Consider the following 14,614-nt stretch of genomic DNA (forward strand, 5'->3'; position numbering starts at 1 on the left):
ATTGACATCGATACAAAAGGAACGTATCGGGGAAGGCTAGCGTGAAGGTTATTCGGCGCAGATCGACCAGCAGCCGTCTTGAGGGGTTCGTTTCTCGTGCAGCTCATGAGATTGCCTCCTTTTAATCATGATTCTTGCAACCGAACCTGCAACAGTCTCCTAATCAGCTGCACCATGGTATGGGTTTTGCGGTATGTGTCACTATTTTATCCTACCATCGTGCGAAACGGATGCAGTTGCTGCGCCGTAAGCAATTTTTGTTTGTGGATTTGGTTCATTCTGAACGGGAGCTAGCAGCAACCTTCCCGTTGATGTCCACGGTGTAGTCGCAATATAAATCTGTCCAGCTGGGTTTATTGTTATGTCAGGCGTTTCCTGCACATTCGCTAGAAAATAAAACTATTTTGCCTAACACCCAAACTCGGCAGGTACGAAGAAGCATTGCTTCTGTGGACAGTGGACCAACACGGATTGTATGCAAGGGTTTTTGCCGATTTCTCCCGGCAAGCATATAAACACCATCCCCGTTTGTCGTGCCAGCAACAGTCATAATGGAGCGAATACGGACTCGCCCCACCAAACTGGGCGGTCACATTCCATTGGGGCACCGTTCGAAATCCAATCGCCCTGTAAAAACGGTGGAAGGTTTTACCTATTGATCATCATCGGGAATGTCGGGATACGCGATGAAAACAGGCCAGCATACCTTGGAGGCCGCCCCTTGGTTCCCCCCATCACCACCCCTTGCAAGGAATGTCGAATGCCTCAAACCATTGAATCGACCCGCGAACGTTCATGCGAAATTCATTTCCCTTTTTGTTTACTTCCACCCCTTTTCCCATATCATTTATCTCGCTCTCTATCGAAAAGGGGCAATGGCACTGTCGTCACGATCGCCCTCGAGAGTGTTCCTGGCTTGGGTAGCTGAGAAAGAAAATGAAAAAAAGTAAAGACGACGGGAGTCCCTGACTTTGTCGAGGCCAGATCGAACGGAAAATCATATGTGTGAGGTTGTGTGCGCCTCTAACCTACTTTTGTTCGATTCCTTGGACGGCAGACCACAGGTGGGTTTTTGTGGAAGCATTCGTATGAAATGGGCCGTGAAGAAAGGGTTAAGAAGAGATACGGTACGGGGTGAGTTCTCTCCGCTGGCACGAAACTTCATTCGTACAAGGTACAATCCAAAAATTCGACCCAAACCGGTTCGGGTGAAAACTTTTGGGTCGGGATGCCTTCCTTATTGTGCCGTGTGTTTGGAGGTCATCCTACACCGTCCATCATCTTACGACCTACGAAATGTGCTAAACTCCTCCCGGTATTAGTGGATGAAGGGATCCGATAAAGCATTTATCATCTTTCAGTCGGATGATGCTAGGTGGCTGTTACAACCTAATGAGCTGACACTGGATGAGACACTTTCTCAATCGCTCGTATAATAGCCCAGAGAATGCGGAGATCTTGAACGGCCTGCTGCATGCAATCGAGCGGATATTCGTAACGTTTACCGCTATGCAACCGTGTGTCAGTGTGACAACCAATTCTGAGGAATAAAACGTAATAAAAAAAACGAATACCACCACGTAACGATTCACCCCCCAGTCATCAAATAGCTCCAGCCCTTCTGGCTGCTCTCAAGATCGTCTAGACATAACCTAGAATCACGAAGATCTAGAGCACGGCACACTAATATGCCGCGCGGTTCGTGGAGCAGGTTAATTTTCGGTTTTCTTGCAATGCACGACTACCGTTTCAGGCCATTTAGCGGCAGTTTCGGGAACGGCAAGGGGGGACCTGGGGTCTGACACAAGACCTCCCGTTGATTGCATCGGGAGTTGTATGGTGGATTGTCGATTTTAAGCCACGAACGATCATGTCATTTTGATAAACGAACGTAATTACTACCGTGCGGCCGGGTAGGTTTGTGATTTGCTTTGTGGAGCAGAAAACAGGTGTTCCAATTCATCTTCATTGTGTGATTTTTATTAGCGGTTTAGTTCATCACTGGAAGAAATTGGAGAATTCGTCTAGGAGAAGAAATGCCTTGGAATAGTATATTGATTCTTCTGATATTCACATTCAAACGTTTAAAGAAGACTTTTAAAGAGAAGTTGTTAGGACAAGATAACAACCTGCAATAAGTGAACCAAACACCTTAAGACAAACCCATTCAAGCTAATTATTAAGTTATTTTTATAAAGGGAATTTCTTTAAGTATATTCGCCCCAGTTCCCATTTATTTAAGTTTAACCATAAAAAATTAATAAATTTTTCCCTATCATCGAATTCCGGTAACCGATAACCGAATTCCGATAGCGATAACATAAAAAAATTATGTTAAGAGAAATAACTTTTCCTTCTCAAATTGCCTTCAATCGATTTGATTTCGTTTTAATTGACCGCTTAGTAATGAAAACAGTTACGGTTACACCTGGCCGAGGGCCTTCCGTGAGGTCAAATAACGTTGCGTCGGTCCACGGTCGTGGCAGAAAGCCACCACCTCAAAGGAACGGTGCTTCTATTCATCGCACCAGGGATTGTTTGGAAAATTTCCTTTTTTTCCCATTCCACTCTGTTACCCTTCCATGTGTACAATAGCCCTTGTCCGTGACCTTCACCAAGCGCGTGACCCGTTACGAAGAGCAATCGGTTAACCTATGGAAGTAAACGATGAAAAGCAACTGCAACTGTTTTGAAATGCAGCTTCCTGGGATTGCTGTCTCGAAGGAAAACAGTTTTCTTTTCCTATTAGAATATTGTTTATTCGCAACAGGATGAAATCCACACTGAGAAGGAAGATACAAGAGGATCGTACCTGTTGGAAGATGCTTTAGAAAACAAAAGCCAAAACGTGAGAAGTGAGAAAATTGTGCGAATAAAGATTTTCTTAATACAATTTCCAATAACGGGAAAAAACTAAGGGTTGGTTGTGTATGGAGCTCCAATTTGAATACAGGCAGGCAATGGACAGCTGTAATGTGGACCTGACGGCTGACCTTTCCCTATATCTAAACCATCGCGCTGAATGTGTTGCTTGTCTTTACCACCGTACGCTTGGTTCGCAAAATAAAATCTCTTTCACATGCCAACGCAGAATGAAGAATGATTCCCTTGTTTATGTACGGTCGGGATGAATGCGGATAACAACGAAATTCCAAGAAGTGAACATCGCTGGCAGGAATGGTGGAAGGACGATCGTAATGAAGCATACACAGCGAACATCCCCCAACAGCAATCGACTCGTGTGGTGAGAGTTTGTTCTGCAAAACGGTGTACGTGTAATTACAAACCCCGGCTAACTACTGTTTCCATTCCCGCTCATTGTGCTGTGTCCCGCATTAGCTCCCGGGGGGTTTTGTTACCGGTCAACGTGAGCACACTTCTGCACATTATTCTAGCAGTAGTTAAGTGTTACTCATGGCAGAGGCTGCGATCTGTATTTATTTCGTGAAAGAACCCCATAACTAGATACATTGGAAAGAACCACACGGGGGAACGCCTGGAGAGAGTTTCTGGCGTATGGAAGGCACATCGTCCATAATGGCTTCTGACGCCATCTAGCTGATACGCGATAAACAAGATACAAGCTACTTGTTTGTTTTGAGGGCTGTTGTTTGTGGAACCATCATCATCCCAGTGGGGAAAGATGGGACCGGTGTTACACAAATCGTGAGACAACAGTACTCATTACCGTCTAATGGAATTCATGTCGAAAGCCGCAAAGACGAGACCCGCCAGGTTTTGTGAGACCAATTGAGACAAATATTTGATCAAACCTATAATCAAACAGAAGTGAGGAAATGTAACCATTTCTTTAAAAAAAATGGTAATCATCTTGTTAGTTAACAGCTGACATCTCAATTTGTCACTGATTCCCACGCCAATTGATGACAATTGGTTAGCTATTTTACCTTCCTTCCATTAGCTTCCCATCGGGATCAGCGGTACACCATAATTAGCTCGGTGGAACTATTATTCATCGCGAATTTGGCACAAGAAGCTGTTTCACATTCGCTACTGACCCAGTGGCAACACAACGCCACTCGCTTCAGTTTCTAATGCATTCAGTGACGCTCGCGGGGGTGACCGATAGCGATGGAAAAGGTTGTGCAGAAAAACTGTATCTCCGATTCATCATCAGAATCAACTCGCGCACACGGTGACGATCGCGAGATTGTCACAAAAAGTGTGATGATTAATTAAGGGTAGCAGCGGTCAGCGGAAAGTGTTGTACGACAGACGACACTGTCACAGCACAGGATGAAAACAAATGAGTATGAAAGATGGGTGGACGTAAATCATGGTTGGCCCAGTTCTGCGAAACACCATCAGAGTCTGCTTTGGGGAAGGGTTGTATGCTTGGAAAGGAAACAAAAGGAGGGAAAAGCCTACCGAGCCTCTCGCAAATATAAGCTCCATTTAAGCTCGTTCAACTTAGGCTTGAAGTTCAGTATTGTTGCCTTCCTTTGCATCAGTTGATTGAGTGATCATTTCTAGAGCTTCTTCAATTAGCCATCTGCTTTATTGTTCAATCAGCGCCACTAATTGCGTTTTTGCAATATTGTTGTTTTGTTTGTGTGCTTCACACTAAGATGAAGCATTTCGTCTAAACTATGCCGCAGAGTTGAGAAAAGACATCCCGCTGTTATGGTTCAGGTTAGGGGTTTTTGGGTGCTGTACGCGACGAAAGCACGCAAGGTTTATGTCTCACTACCAACCGTCGAGTGGTGATTTATTCGCGAACGAGTGTGTCCCCGCTGTCGTCGGATTAAGACAAAACAAAAAGCAAAAAGACCGGATGACATCATCATGTTTGTGTGGTCGCCACTTTTGCAATGGTCCGCCACCATCGGGCCACAATCGGGCGATTCTTTTTGAAGAACAATCTTCACATTGGTCGTCCTTGTGTGGTGCTCGCGTGACAACAGCCGGGAGTGAACAGTCGTGAAGGATGGACCCCGTCTCCGTCGGGCACCTTTAAGGTCGATGGCGCGTGCACTATTGGAATTCTAATTAATTGCTTCGATTCACTTAAGCGAAATGTGGTACGGTGCTTAGCTTAATGCAATGCGGGAAGAAATGAAAGCAAAAACCGAAAAAAAACAGATAAACAACCGCTTCTCTTGCGGATTATCTCTTCTCAGGGGGCACACCACACTAACGTTTGGAGTGCTCTAGACAAACCACTTAGAAAAGGTATGAAGTGAACATACGGCTCTAGGCGTCCGGCAAAAGGGTGAAGGGTTGTTTGTTTGGATGTGGCGCAATTAACATTCCGAAGTCGTTGCCTCCTCCGCAAAATCAAAAAGCAAACACCAAATCGGAGCGCAAAGATAGTGCGCAACCACACATACTATACCCACTACACTGTAACCACGCATTCGATAGCCGAGAACAGGTTTGTTCACCTTGTTGGTAGCTTGGTAGGAGCATTGTTTGTGGTGTAGTGATCACCCAAGATAAAACGGGAAGGTATTATTGTCTCTACTGACCGCCAGAGTGCCACTAGAGCCATTTCTCTTGTGTAGAACACATATTCCAGAGTTCCAATAAACACTTCCAGACATTATTCCGATTTTTCAGTAATTTAGTAGTGAAAAGTTATTCAATTACTTGTATACTTATAATCTTCATATAACGTCTAGCTAAAATGTCACGTAGCAAGTGTCACCTGTATCAGCAAACTTGCAAGGTTAGACAGGATTTTTGGACACCTTGCTGACCAGCCTTGAACTTGCCTGGATGGTGGACAGTGTCGTTATTTTTAGACATCTTCCCCAACTTCCCCTTAATCAAAACCCCCGAAGGAAGAGCTGATGGCGAAAACATGAACCACCACCCAAAATCCCGAAAACACCGTTGAAACCTGTAGAGACGTTTGGACGTTGAAGTGGTCGCTTGCGAGATGTGCCACCTCGCCAACTTTCGACCAAAATCCAGTTACCAAAAGTGGTAAACCTGTCCAGGGTATACTGGTTGTACGGTGGTGTGTACGATTGGTTTCGATGTTTGCTTGTATCTGTGGAATGTGATATTGGTGTTTTGTTATTTCGGGAGAACTTTGAGAGTTCTTATATTTGGTGGGTGTATATAAGGTTTTGTCGATATTAAGTTAAAATGAATAAATGGTCACGACAGTTTAATATTGAAGAGATGTAACTATCTCAACTGTTTAAAAACTTAAACGATAGACGATAGACTGATCCATACACCTCAAAGTTCTGTTTCATATTGAGCTCAACAATAATTCTTGATCGACAATCCAAATATGGAAAAAGTAGAACAGCTGTATCTGTCAAGTGTTTATGATGACGCTAGATGGATTATAAAGCGGAGCAATAAAAGTTTGTCCTCCTTCACCCAACGAGCGATATAGATTAGTCGTCAAGAGGTACAATATATCAAGCTGATAGACAGTACGCGAGGTCAATCTGTGAGGTTTGCCTGTGAGACACTTGACGTTGTGCCGTGTGATAAAACAATCAAACCAATCGCTTGGTATAAAGATGTTTTCCGTTTTTTTGAATGGTAAGGTAAACAAATCGTGCTAGTTACGCGTTACATTCTCTGGTCCTCCAAAGAATAACGATCGGTAGATTTGAATGCAACCCGCACGCTCGTGGGAGGACATGTTACATAGCCAGGCAAGTTATCGTAATTCGAGTCAAGTCGGTCGAAATGGAAATTAAACACCATCTCGTTGCAACCGTGGCATACCTTACGCAAATACATCCGATCGAACGTGCATCTCATGGTTGATCGTGGCTTTGAGTGTGATTGACAAGCAGCTGTAGTGTAGCATAGTGTTAGCATCATCAACCATACCGAAAGGAAATCGATAAATCGCACATTCCGAAAACGCACGTCGAGCACATCGGTAAACCGAGCTGTCAGCAGGCTGGTAAAGGATGTCTAATGACAGCTGTGTGGCCGATGGAATGCACGATTAGATGCGAAACACCAGCTCGGTTTGGGCACCATGTTGTCGTGATCATCCAAATGTCGTTGGTGAACATCTATCATAAGCTACAACGCTTTGTCCTGATTTTGTAACAGTAACGTGCACTTTCTCCTCACCAGCGCAGACGAGTATCCTTTCAAAGTCATCGTGCCACTCAAACCAGTTTTTATTGTAGACTGATCGCGCAGAGGGCTAATAATCGATCGTGCGACTGTGACTGGGCGCTTCTTCAAGTGAGTGACTGGAAGTACGGTGACGGGAGGCTGGGCTGGTTGAGATCATCACAGCAGCACTTGTGGAAGACCTTCAATTTCGATTGTGTCAGGCTATAAAAAAAAATCGTGGCCTCTTCTTCATCGGTTAACCTGATACTGCGGGCTGTGTCTGATATGTTTTCGTGCATTCGTTTGTTGACGTGAAGTGATGAAAAACGATCCAAAGTTGACGCTGATGAGCGGTGCTAAATGGCGAAATTGAATTAACCACCCAGATAAGTAGAGATCCTCCACCATTTGGTGTGAAGCTGCAAATTTGGCTTTTGAGTGGTGTCAAATAAGGGTTCCGATTCGTTGCGATTTGTTTATATACTCGCACCGTTACCGTTGAATGGCGAATCGGATTGATGGTTGAGTTTTGCTTAATTTTTTCTTCTCCATCCGTCCATTTTGCCATTCATCTACGGTTGTTTAGGGTAGATTGCAACAATGAGAATTTTTTTGGACAATATGAAACTTTTATGTGTCCACTCAGGCAAATCATCAGAACCCGAGACGAACTAATTGAATTGACTAAAAATGTCTTTACTGCGCTAGCGAGAGCGCTCGGCCGAGGGTCAAACGAGTGTTAAATGATTTCACATAAAGTACTAAACCTACCTGAATGTGATGGATTTACTCGGCGGTTAGATTACTGTGTGTGGTGAATTAGTTTCACTGCTTCCATAGCGAGATCTATCGAGCTTGAAATTAAGTGTACTCTGCTCACATGATGGAAGTGCCAAGTGCAAGTGCACGGTCTTACCCATTGTATGCAAAGCGAATTGAAAAGGAAACCCTGATCGTTTTGCATGTTTGCCCCTCATTATCACACGCAACAAAAACGAAAGAAAACCCCTAATGTAAACGATCACATGGTGAGGCACGAGGTTTCTGGTCGAGAATTTTGATCTAACGGTGTGTTAGATCAACGTGCTTGGATGGGATTGTTGCTTTATGTTGGCTTTCTGATCGAAAGAGGTTCGCCTTGGGAATGTCCGTTAGAAGGACGGTGTGAACATGTTTTACTATGCTACTGATCAACAGCGATCGTGTGATCTTTGATGCGCCTTGATAATGAGGCAGCCATGCACTCTCAGATCCGAATGAAACCGGAAACCCAGCTGGCCAACATCTTCCGGTGCAACGATGTTGATAATCACTATTATCAGTGACCTCGCGAGGGAGCGGATTTTCTACGTCTAGCCCATCGCCTTGTTGCGGGAAAGTCTGTTGCGTGCTTTGGACGTAGACACATCTTTGCATGCAGATTACCTCACCATTCTACGTGGATGATGTGTTTTTTCCCACAACCACCGATCACCGATTTTGTGCGCATGAACGTTAAGGGAACATTGATAATAGAGAAAACAGTACGTTTGTGCTCTGACTAAGGAACGTGAAGGATGAAAAAAGGTAGATCCTTGTTCTACTGTACACAAAAATAGGAGCTGAGCTGGATAGATCGAGAAACCGGTATCCATGCTATTGTCGATTCTCACCAAATTCTTTTGTGGGTATGTCTGTATATCAGAAGTCCCAATATTAATAATTAGTTGATACAAGACCACTTTTCGACATAACTTTATAGTGACATAATCCCACGAAACCCTGCCAACCCATGTATGTTCGTAATATTCACTACGAATGTGCAAAGATTACATTTGTAATCACACAAACCGTGATTGGTGACGATTATTATTCGCTAATCGATTTGTGTGGGGAGGAGAATCACGGTATGACCTTCCTATCATCCAATGATTTCTGTGGCTTTAGCTAGATATCCGTTAACGTTTCAAGTCTTTCTCCAATCTCTACACATTCCATCAACCATGCCAATGGCGTAATGCGAGGTTGTGCTGGTGATGGTGATTACGGTGCAAGTAATCTTACCGACAATGGAATCTTCGGTTCGTTTGTTGCTGTCGCAGTGTTGATGAGATAATTTAACTCACGGGGATTAAAGCACGGGTTGGAGAGAAATGTCGTTTGGGCCTTTGCTACGTAACTAGCCGCCGTTACGTGAAATAGAACAATTCTAATTGAACTGCTTCAGAACAAGTTAGCGTGTTCTCATGGTTACACTCGAAAAGGCTGAATAGACTGGTGGTCACTTCCACTAATGAAAGATAACGATTTATATGATTTAGAGCGCGTCTTGAATTCATCATGTCCCGGGAACAGGAGCGAAAGTAAAAAATCTCCAAACGCTCAGCGTGCATGCTGTGTCTTTGCTAACACCGCTTAGTAAGCGTTCTCACCATTATCTCACCCCGCTGAATGGAGACGCAATTGATGAGCCGTAGCTAATGATAATGATCGCATCGAGTGAAGTTAATTCCTAGCCCCGGATCTATCTAGCCGACTCCTTCCCACCCGGTGTAAGCACATTTCTAGTAACTATTTCTCAAACATCGAAGGTTTCCGAACGGGAGCGCGCGGGTACCGGCAACCGGCTTCGCAACGGCTGCATTTCAATCAAAGCTAATTATCGTACAACAATCGAACACTGATGGACGCTACCGAGGCGCACAAATTGTGCAACGCAACGGTTCGGTGTAGTAGTGTTTATCCGGTGGCAACGATATGGCCTCACCTTGACCAGGGTAACGTTTATGCCGATGGGAAGAATCCGTTTCGTCGAATACTAAAGTTCGATTCTAATCGTGCTTCGCTCAGCATTCGGATCACTTGATTGTTGGAGATGATAATGCTAGATGCAACTGGTAGTAAGCTAGTTGTGCATCATGGTGTCGATCACTAAACATTGAATGGATCTGAAAATAGTGACTCTCATAGCGAGTACCAAGAGTACCGAATATTAGACGATGTCGTTTGTCCACTTTTAGACTTCAAGGTCTTCATTTTTGACAAGAAGTTTAAAGTCAATGTTATATTTCCACAATGTATAGATGTCACAAAACTCGAACGAGATGTCTTTTAAAAATGAACATAAGTTTGAGAAAATTAATGTTCGTGATTTTGGAGTAATTAATCAAACTACTTCACAACAAATATTGAAAGAATCTTTTAAGGTGATTGAAACAAAAGAAAAGATAGTCAACAATAATTCATCTACCGTTTAAATCCAAGTTTGGAACACTTCTATTGCTACAGTCGGACCTTACACTGTAATTTATTATCTCCCGGTTTTGACTATCTGCTGTGACGGGAAGCTCCCATATCTCACACTCGCAAATGTACGTATCTCGGTATTTGTCAGTAATGGAAGTCTTCCAGCTGCCGCAAAGACTGTATCAACATCGGTCTTCCTGCCATGGCGTGTGTATTTGTATGAGCGTGCACACTGACTGACTCTGGTCTGGCAGGTAAGTACTGCTGCCTGTTGCTGCTTCACACTAGCAAGCTCACGTTATCATCATCAACATCAATGACCGCGAGATATACACCACCACCTCCTCCACCGCTTCTGATCAGTATTCCCAGCTTTTCCATCTCAACAAGCTCGCGAAGCTGAACACTTCGCGGTAGTACGCGACGTAGAACACGACTTTTGTTTTAGTTAATTTTTATCACTCCACGCCGATAGTCCACAACAACGACGGGGGTTGTAGGGTTTCGTTCGCAACAGTTCGGGGTAGCATTTGTTGTTTTACTATTGAAAGCGTGGCGATCAAAGGTAGGATTGTGAATGCATTCCGATATCTGTGCAGATTTTAATCAGTGTAATGCGTCATTACGGTGTATGACATTGATATCAAAAGAGGAAACCATCAAGACACAAATGGAGAAGGAGGTCGGTGGTGTAATGATTCAACTTCCTATGCGAGTGTTTTTAGTTGTAATTCCAGATTATACGACATTCTTAAGCGCATAAAATGGTGAATCAACACACAAACGCGCCAACCATCCGCAGTTGGCAAAATGCGCTTGTAAAACCTTTTATAGCACTGCTCAAATGTCCGGAAGCACCTGCATACGTGCCTTGAAAACTAAATCGAAAAAAAAACTCAAAAAAAAACAAAATTGTGATAAAAACCTTGCGTTGGTGGAGGTCATGTGTGTGAGTGTTTGTGTGTATTGCTCAAGGTTCCAAGTCATGAGATATGCGGCGTCAATCAAATCAAACAGATAAGCTAAATTGTTTTTTTTAGCACAGTTGTAAAAAAAGAGGTAAACGGCGCATTCCAAACCGTAATACGCGTGTCACAGGATAACGAACTGTTCGGCTACATGTGTCATCTATAGGGACTTTTCATTGTAGTGTGGTTTTCCAAACTTCCACTCTATCCACAGCTTAAACGGGATGATACTTATACTCGACAAACGTTCGACTCTATTTAGTACGTGCTAGTCGGTACGTACCACAGATTAACGATGATGTGCTTGTCTTCGACGTGGTCAGTGAGCAATGGTGAGAAGTAACATATAGAATATCTCTCCTCAACCTCGTTATTTGTCTACGGCGGTACCGTAGTTCAAACAACCGACAACCGCTTATCAGATTGCGGAGGAATTCCACCAGATTGGGCTGGACTTGTTGACAACGGTTGTGGCACCTATCATCAATAACGTACCAATTGTGTGTGAAGCATTGAGTGATGGTTTTGTGTGTGTGTTTTTTTTTACTTGTTATCATCATCACCTTGCCACATTTAACAATACTTTCTGCGTAGTTTCATAAATCACTGCAGTCAGTCTACTAATAACAACGAAAAAGTTTAGTATTTTATTTACTAATGGCTGTATAGTCTTTAGTGAATTTCAAGATTTGCAATAACGAAGAAAAGGAAGGTCTCCAAGAACAAGGGTCCGCTCTCTTTCGCATGTGGAGCACTTCCAACGGGTGGTAAATATTTTGATGATTGTTCAATAATTCTATCGCCTATAACACAAGCTGAACAAACTGTCTGTAGCCCTACAGAGACACTTGCACGCTCAGCTTACCTGTTTACGTTTGCCACCCTGCTGATGCTACCGGTCGTCCGTCTCTCGAGTACGTCTTGGACACGTGACCACGGTGGCTAGTCGGTCATTAAAACGTCAGATCTCTTTGATGTTGGGGGTTGCGTAGGGCGGCCTGTGTTTTGTTCGGATGTGCTAGCGGCACATGGGGAATGGCAGTTAAAATTTCCACATGCAGTTCAACAGTTCTCACGCTTCTACGCCTGGTCAAACACCACTCGACATACGTCGACAGGCACTGTACGGTTATACGTGTGTTTGCAATTTTGAAACATCTTTCCACAGGAAGCATCACTCATCGTGGAGAGCTTCTATTCTGCGATATCCATTATTCTCGGGTTTTTTTATGTACTTGAAAACGATTGCAATTATTAGCAATTTCAATTCAAGATGAGGCTTTTCTACTTCGGAAAAATATCTAGAAGGGAAATCTTTTTGTTTTGTTCTAAAGCGTTACTGTAAACCCTCAACATGTTGCAATAATATTTCATATTAAATTGGGCAGTAAATCAGTGTAAAAATATACTCTCTACTGTTGATATTCCAAGCATAATCTCGTGAACGCATTTTGCTAACAGTACGTTATCATTTCTCTACTTTCAGAACCCATCTTCCAGAAGAAGAGAGGATCAACATGCTTAGGATTGTGATGCTGTAGAAAAGGGTTCCACTGCTATTCACAGATCGTTTGTACTAGGCAATACACACATCACAACCCCCCCTAATCGAGTTACCGTGCAGCTTTACCGAAAGCTGTACACATATTTTAGCATTCCAACCAGCATCAACCGAAGCATACATCCAAAATGAATGGTTTATCTACGCTTAACAGACTGTTAGGAAAAAGAAACAAAGATGGTAAGATTCGTTTCCCACCATACTATGCTGAGTCGGCCAACGGTTGCTTACGTTGTGTTTTCTTTTTCAGTTTCCAAATCAACCTCCAACCTTAGTCGGTCCACTACCAACCTGGACGCTTCTAGTCACTTCAACAACAAAATCATACAGCTGCCAGTGGTGGCGAACGCACCGTTCGAGCAGACGTTCCGCGTGACGGTGTTACTGCCACGGGATCAGCTATATGTGGCACGCGTCGGAGCCAAAACCAAACTTTCCACCCTGCTCGAGATGGTCTGCAGTGACAAGTTGCTCGATGCACAAAAGTATGTCTTTCGCCATCCGACCGACTTTCAGCAGGGCTTTGAGCTGGACATGAATATCGGCGAGGTGGGATTGAGCGAGGTACGGCTGATGTCGCGAAAGGAGCTGGAAGCGTTACGTAACAGTGACTATCGGCTGAGCACAAGCGACATCTTCCGAATGCATCAGAAGAGTGCCCGTGAAACATCTGGTGGTACGTCCGTCTCATCGTCGGATTTGAGTCGTACATCGAAACTTCCACTGAAGACAACTTCACCGTACAGCTCAACGAATTCGCTTAATTCCATGGACTCGTCCGGTGTTAGCTCAAGTTCCCGAGGTGGTGGTCAGGGTGGTGCAACGAATGGTACCACTAGCAATGGTAACAGCCAAATGGGACCACCAGTAGCACCGACGCGTAAGAAGCGTCTCGCTCCACGTCCACCAAGTCAGAATTCTATTCCCGAGGTGCGTGTCCCACAGCAAGCGCAACAGCATGCCAACGGAACAGGTGGTAAGCATGGTCCTCCGGATGATCCCATCTTTAAAGAACCACAGCTACCTCCGTACTCCAGACAAAACTTTCACGTATCCACACCAAATCTGTACGATCGCGAATTGAAAACGGCTGATATTATCAATAACAATACCGGCGTGAGTACAAACCACACTACCAGCGATCGTAATGGATACTCTGCGGATGTGCACAACAACAATAACAATGTTCATGATGCGCAAACCAAGCTGCTGGAGGAGGAAGATCGGAAAAACCTCATCAACACGAAGACGTCGTACAGTACGCTCAAAAATCGACCAACGTCGATGTACATTATACGCGAACCGGACACAAATACGCTGCAGCGAACGAGCGAAAATGGTGGCAGCATGGTCGACATTCATCATCACCATTCGCGGGCCTCGTCCAGTTGCTCGGATGCGAAAGATCCGCGGGACTTTCAGGATATGCCTGAACCAACGCCCCGAAAGCGCTTGAACTCTAGTGGTGAGTGTAATGCGTGTAAACAATTATGTAAAACAAAGGAAACGAATTCTTAATGGTTTTGATTATTTTTATCATTAGCCAAAAAATCCAAAGCCCCAGCCCCTCCGCCGAGAGCAAAGGCCACCGCAATCACACCGGTTCCAACACCTTCGCCGAGAGCACTTACTCGTTCGACACTCGATTTACTTCGGGACAATGATGCGGCCATATCTGAGACGGATTCCAACTTTAGCAGCGAACCAGATGATACGCAACGCAATAGAGGTAGAATCGTATTGATGGCATGGTTTACATTTGTACAATGTATTAATGGGACTGTTTTAACTATTTTTT

General features: G+C 44.1%; 1 protein-coding gene across 2 annotated transcripts in view; it reads left to right on the plus strand.

Annotated features, from left to right (window-relative positions):
• LOC125766466 (uncharacterized) overlaps window positions 1–14,614 on the plus strand; it is a 62,551-nt gene that overhangs the window by 43,376 nt on the left and 4,561 nt on the right. The window contains exons 1-4 of one of the 2 annotated variants that reach the window (XM_049432464.1): window positions 10,348–10,852; window positions 12,742–12,996; window positions 13,067–14,281; window positions 14,360–14,545. In XM_049432464.1, coding sequence (XP_049288421.1) covers window positions 12,945–12,996; window positions 13,067–14,281; window positions 14,360–14,545 — 1,453 coding nt within the window. In that variant the 5' untranslated portion in view covers window positions 10,348–10,852; window positions 12,742–12,944. Of the gene's footprint in view, window positions 1–10,347; window positions 10,853–12,741; window positions 12,997–13,066; window positions 14,282–14,359; window positions 14,546–14,614 lie in introns of those variants that run through there. The other variant, XM_049432463.1, reaches the window with a different exon arrangement.

Source organism: Anopheles funestus, chromosome 2RL, assembly GCF_943734845.2.
Source record: "Anopheles funestus chromosome 2RL, idAnoFuneDA-416_04, whole genome shotgun sequence".
NCBI classification, from domain to species: domain Eukaryota; kingdom Metazoa; phylum Arthropoda; class Insecta; order Diptera; family Culicidae; genus Anopheles; species Anopheles funestus.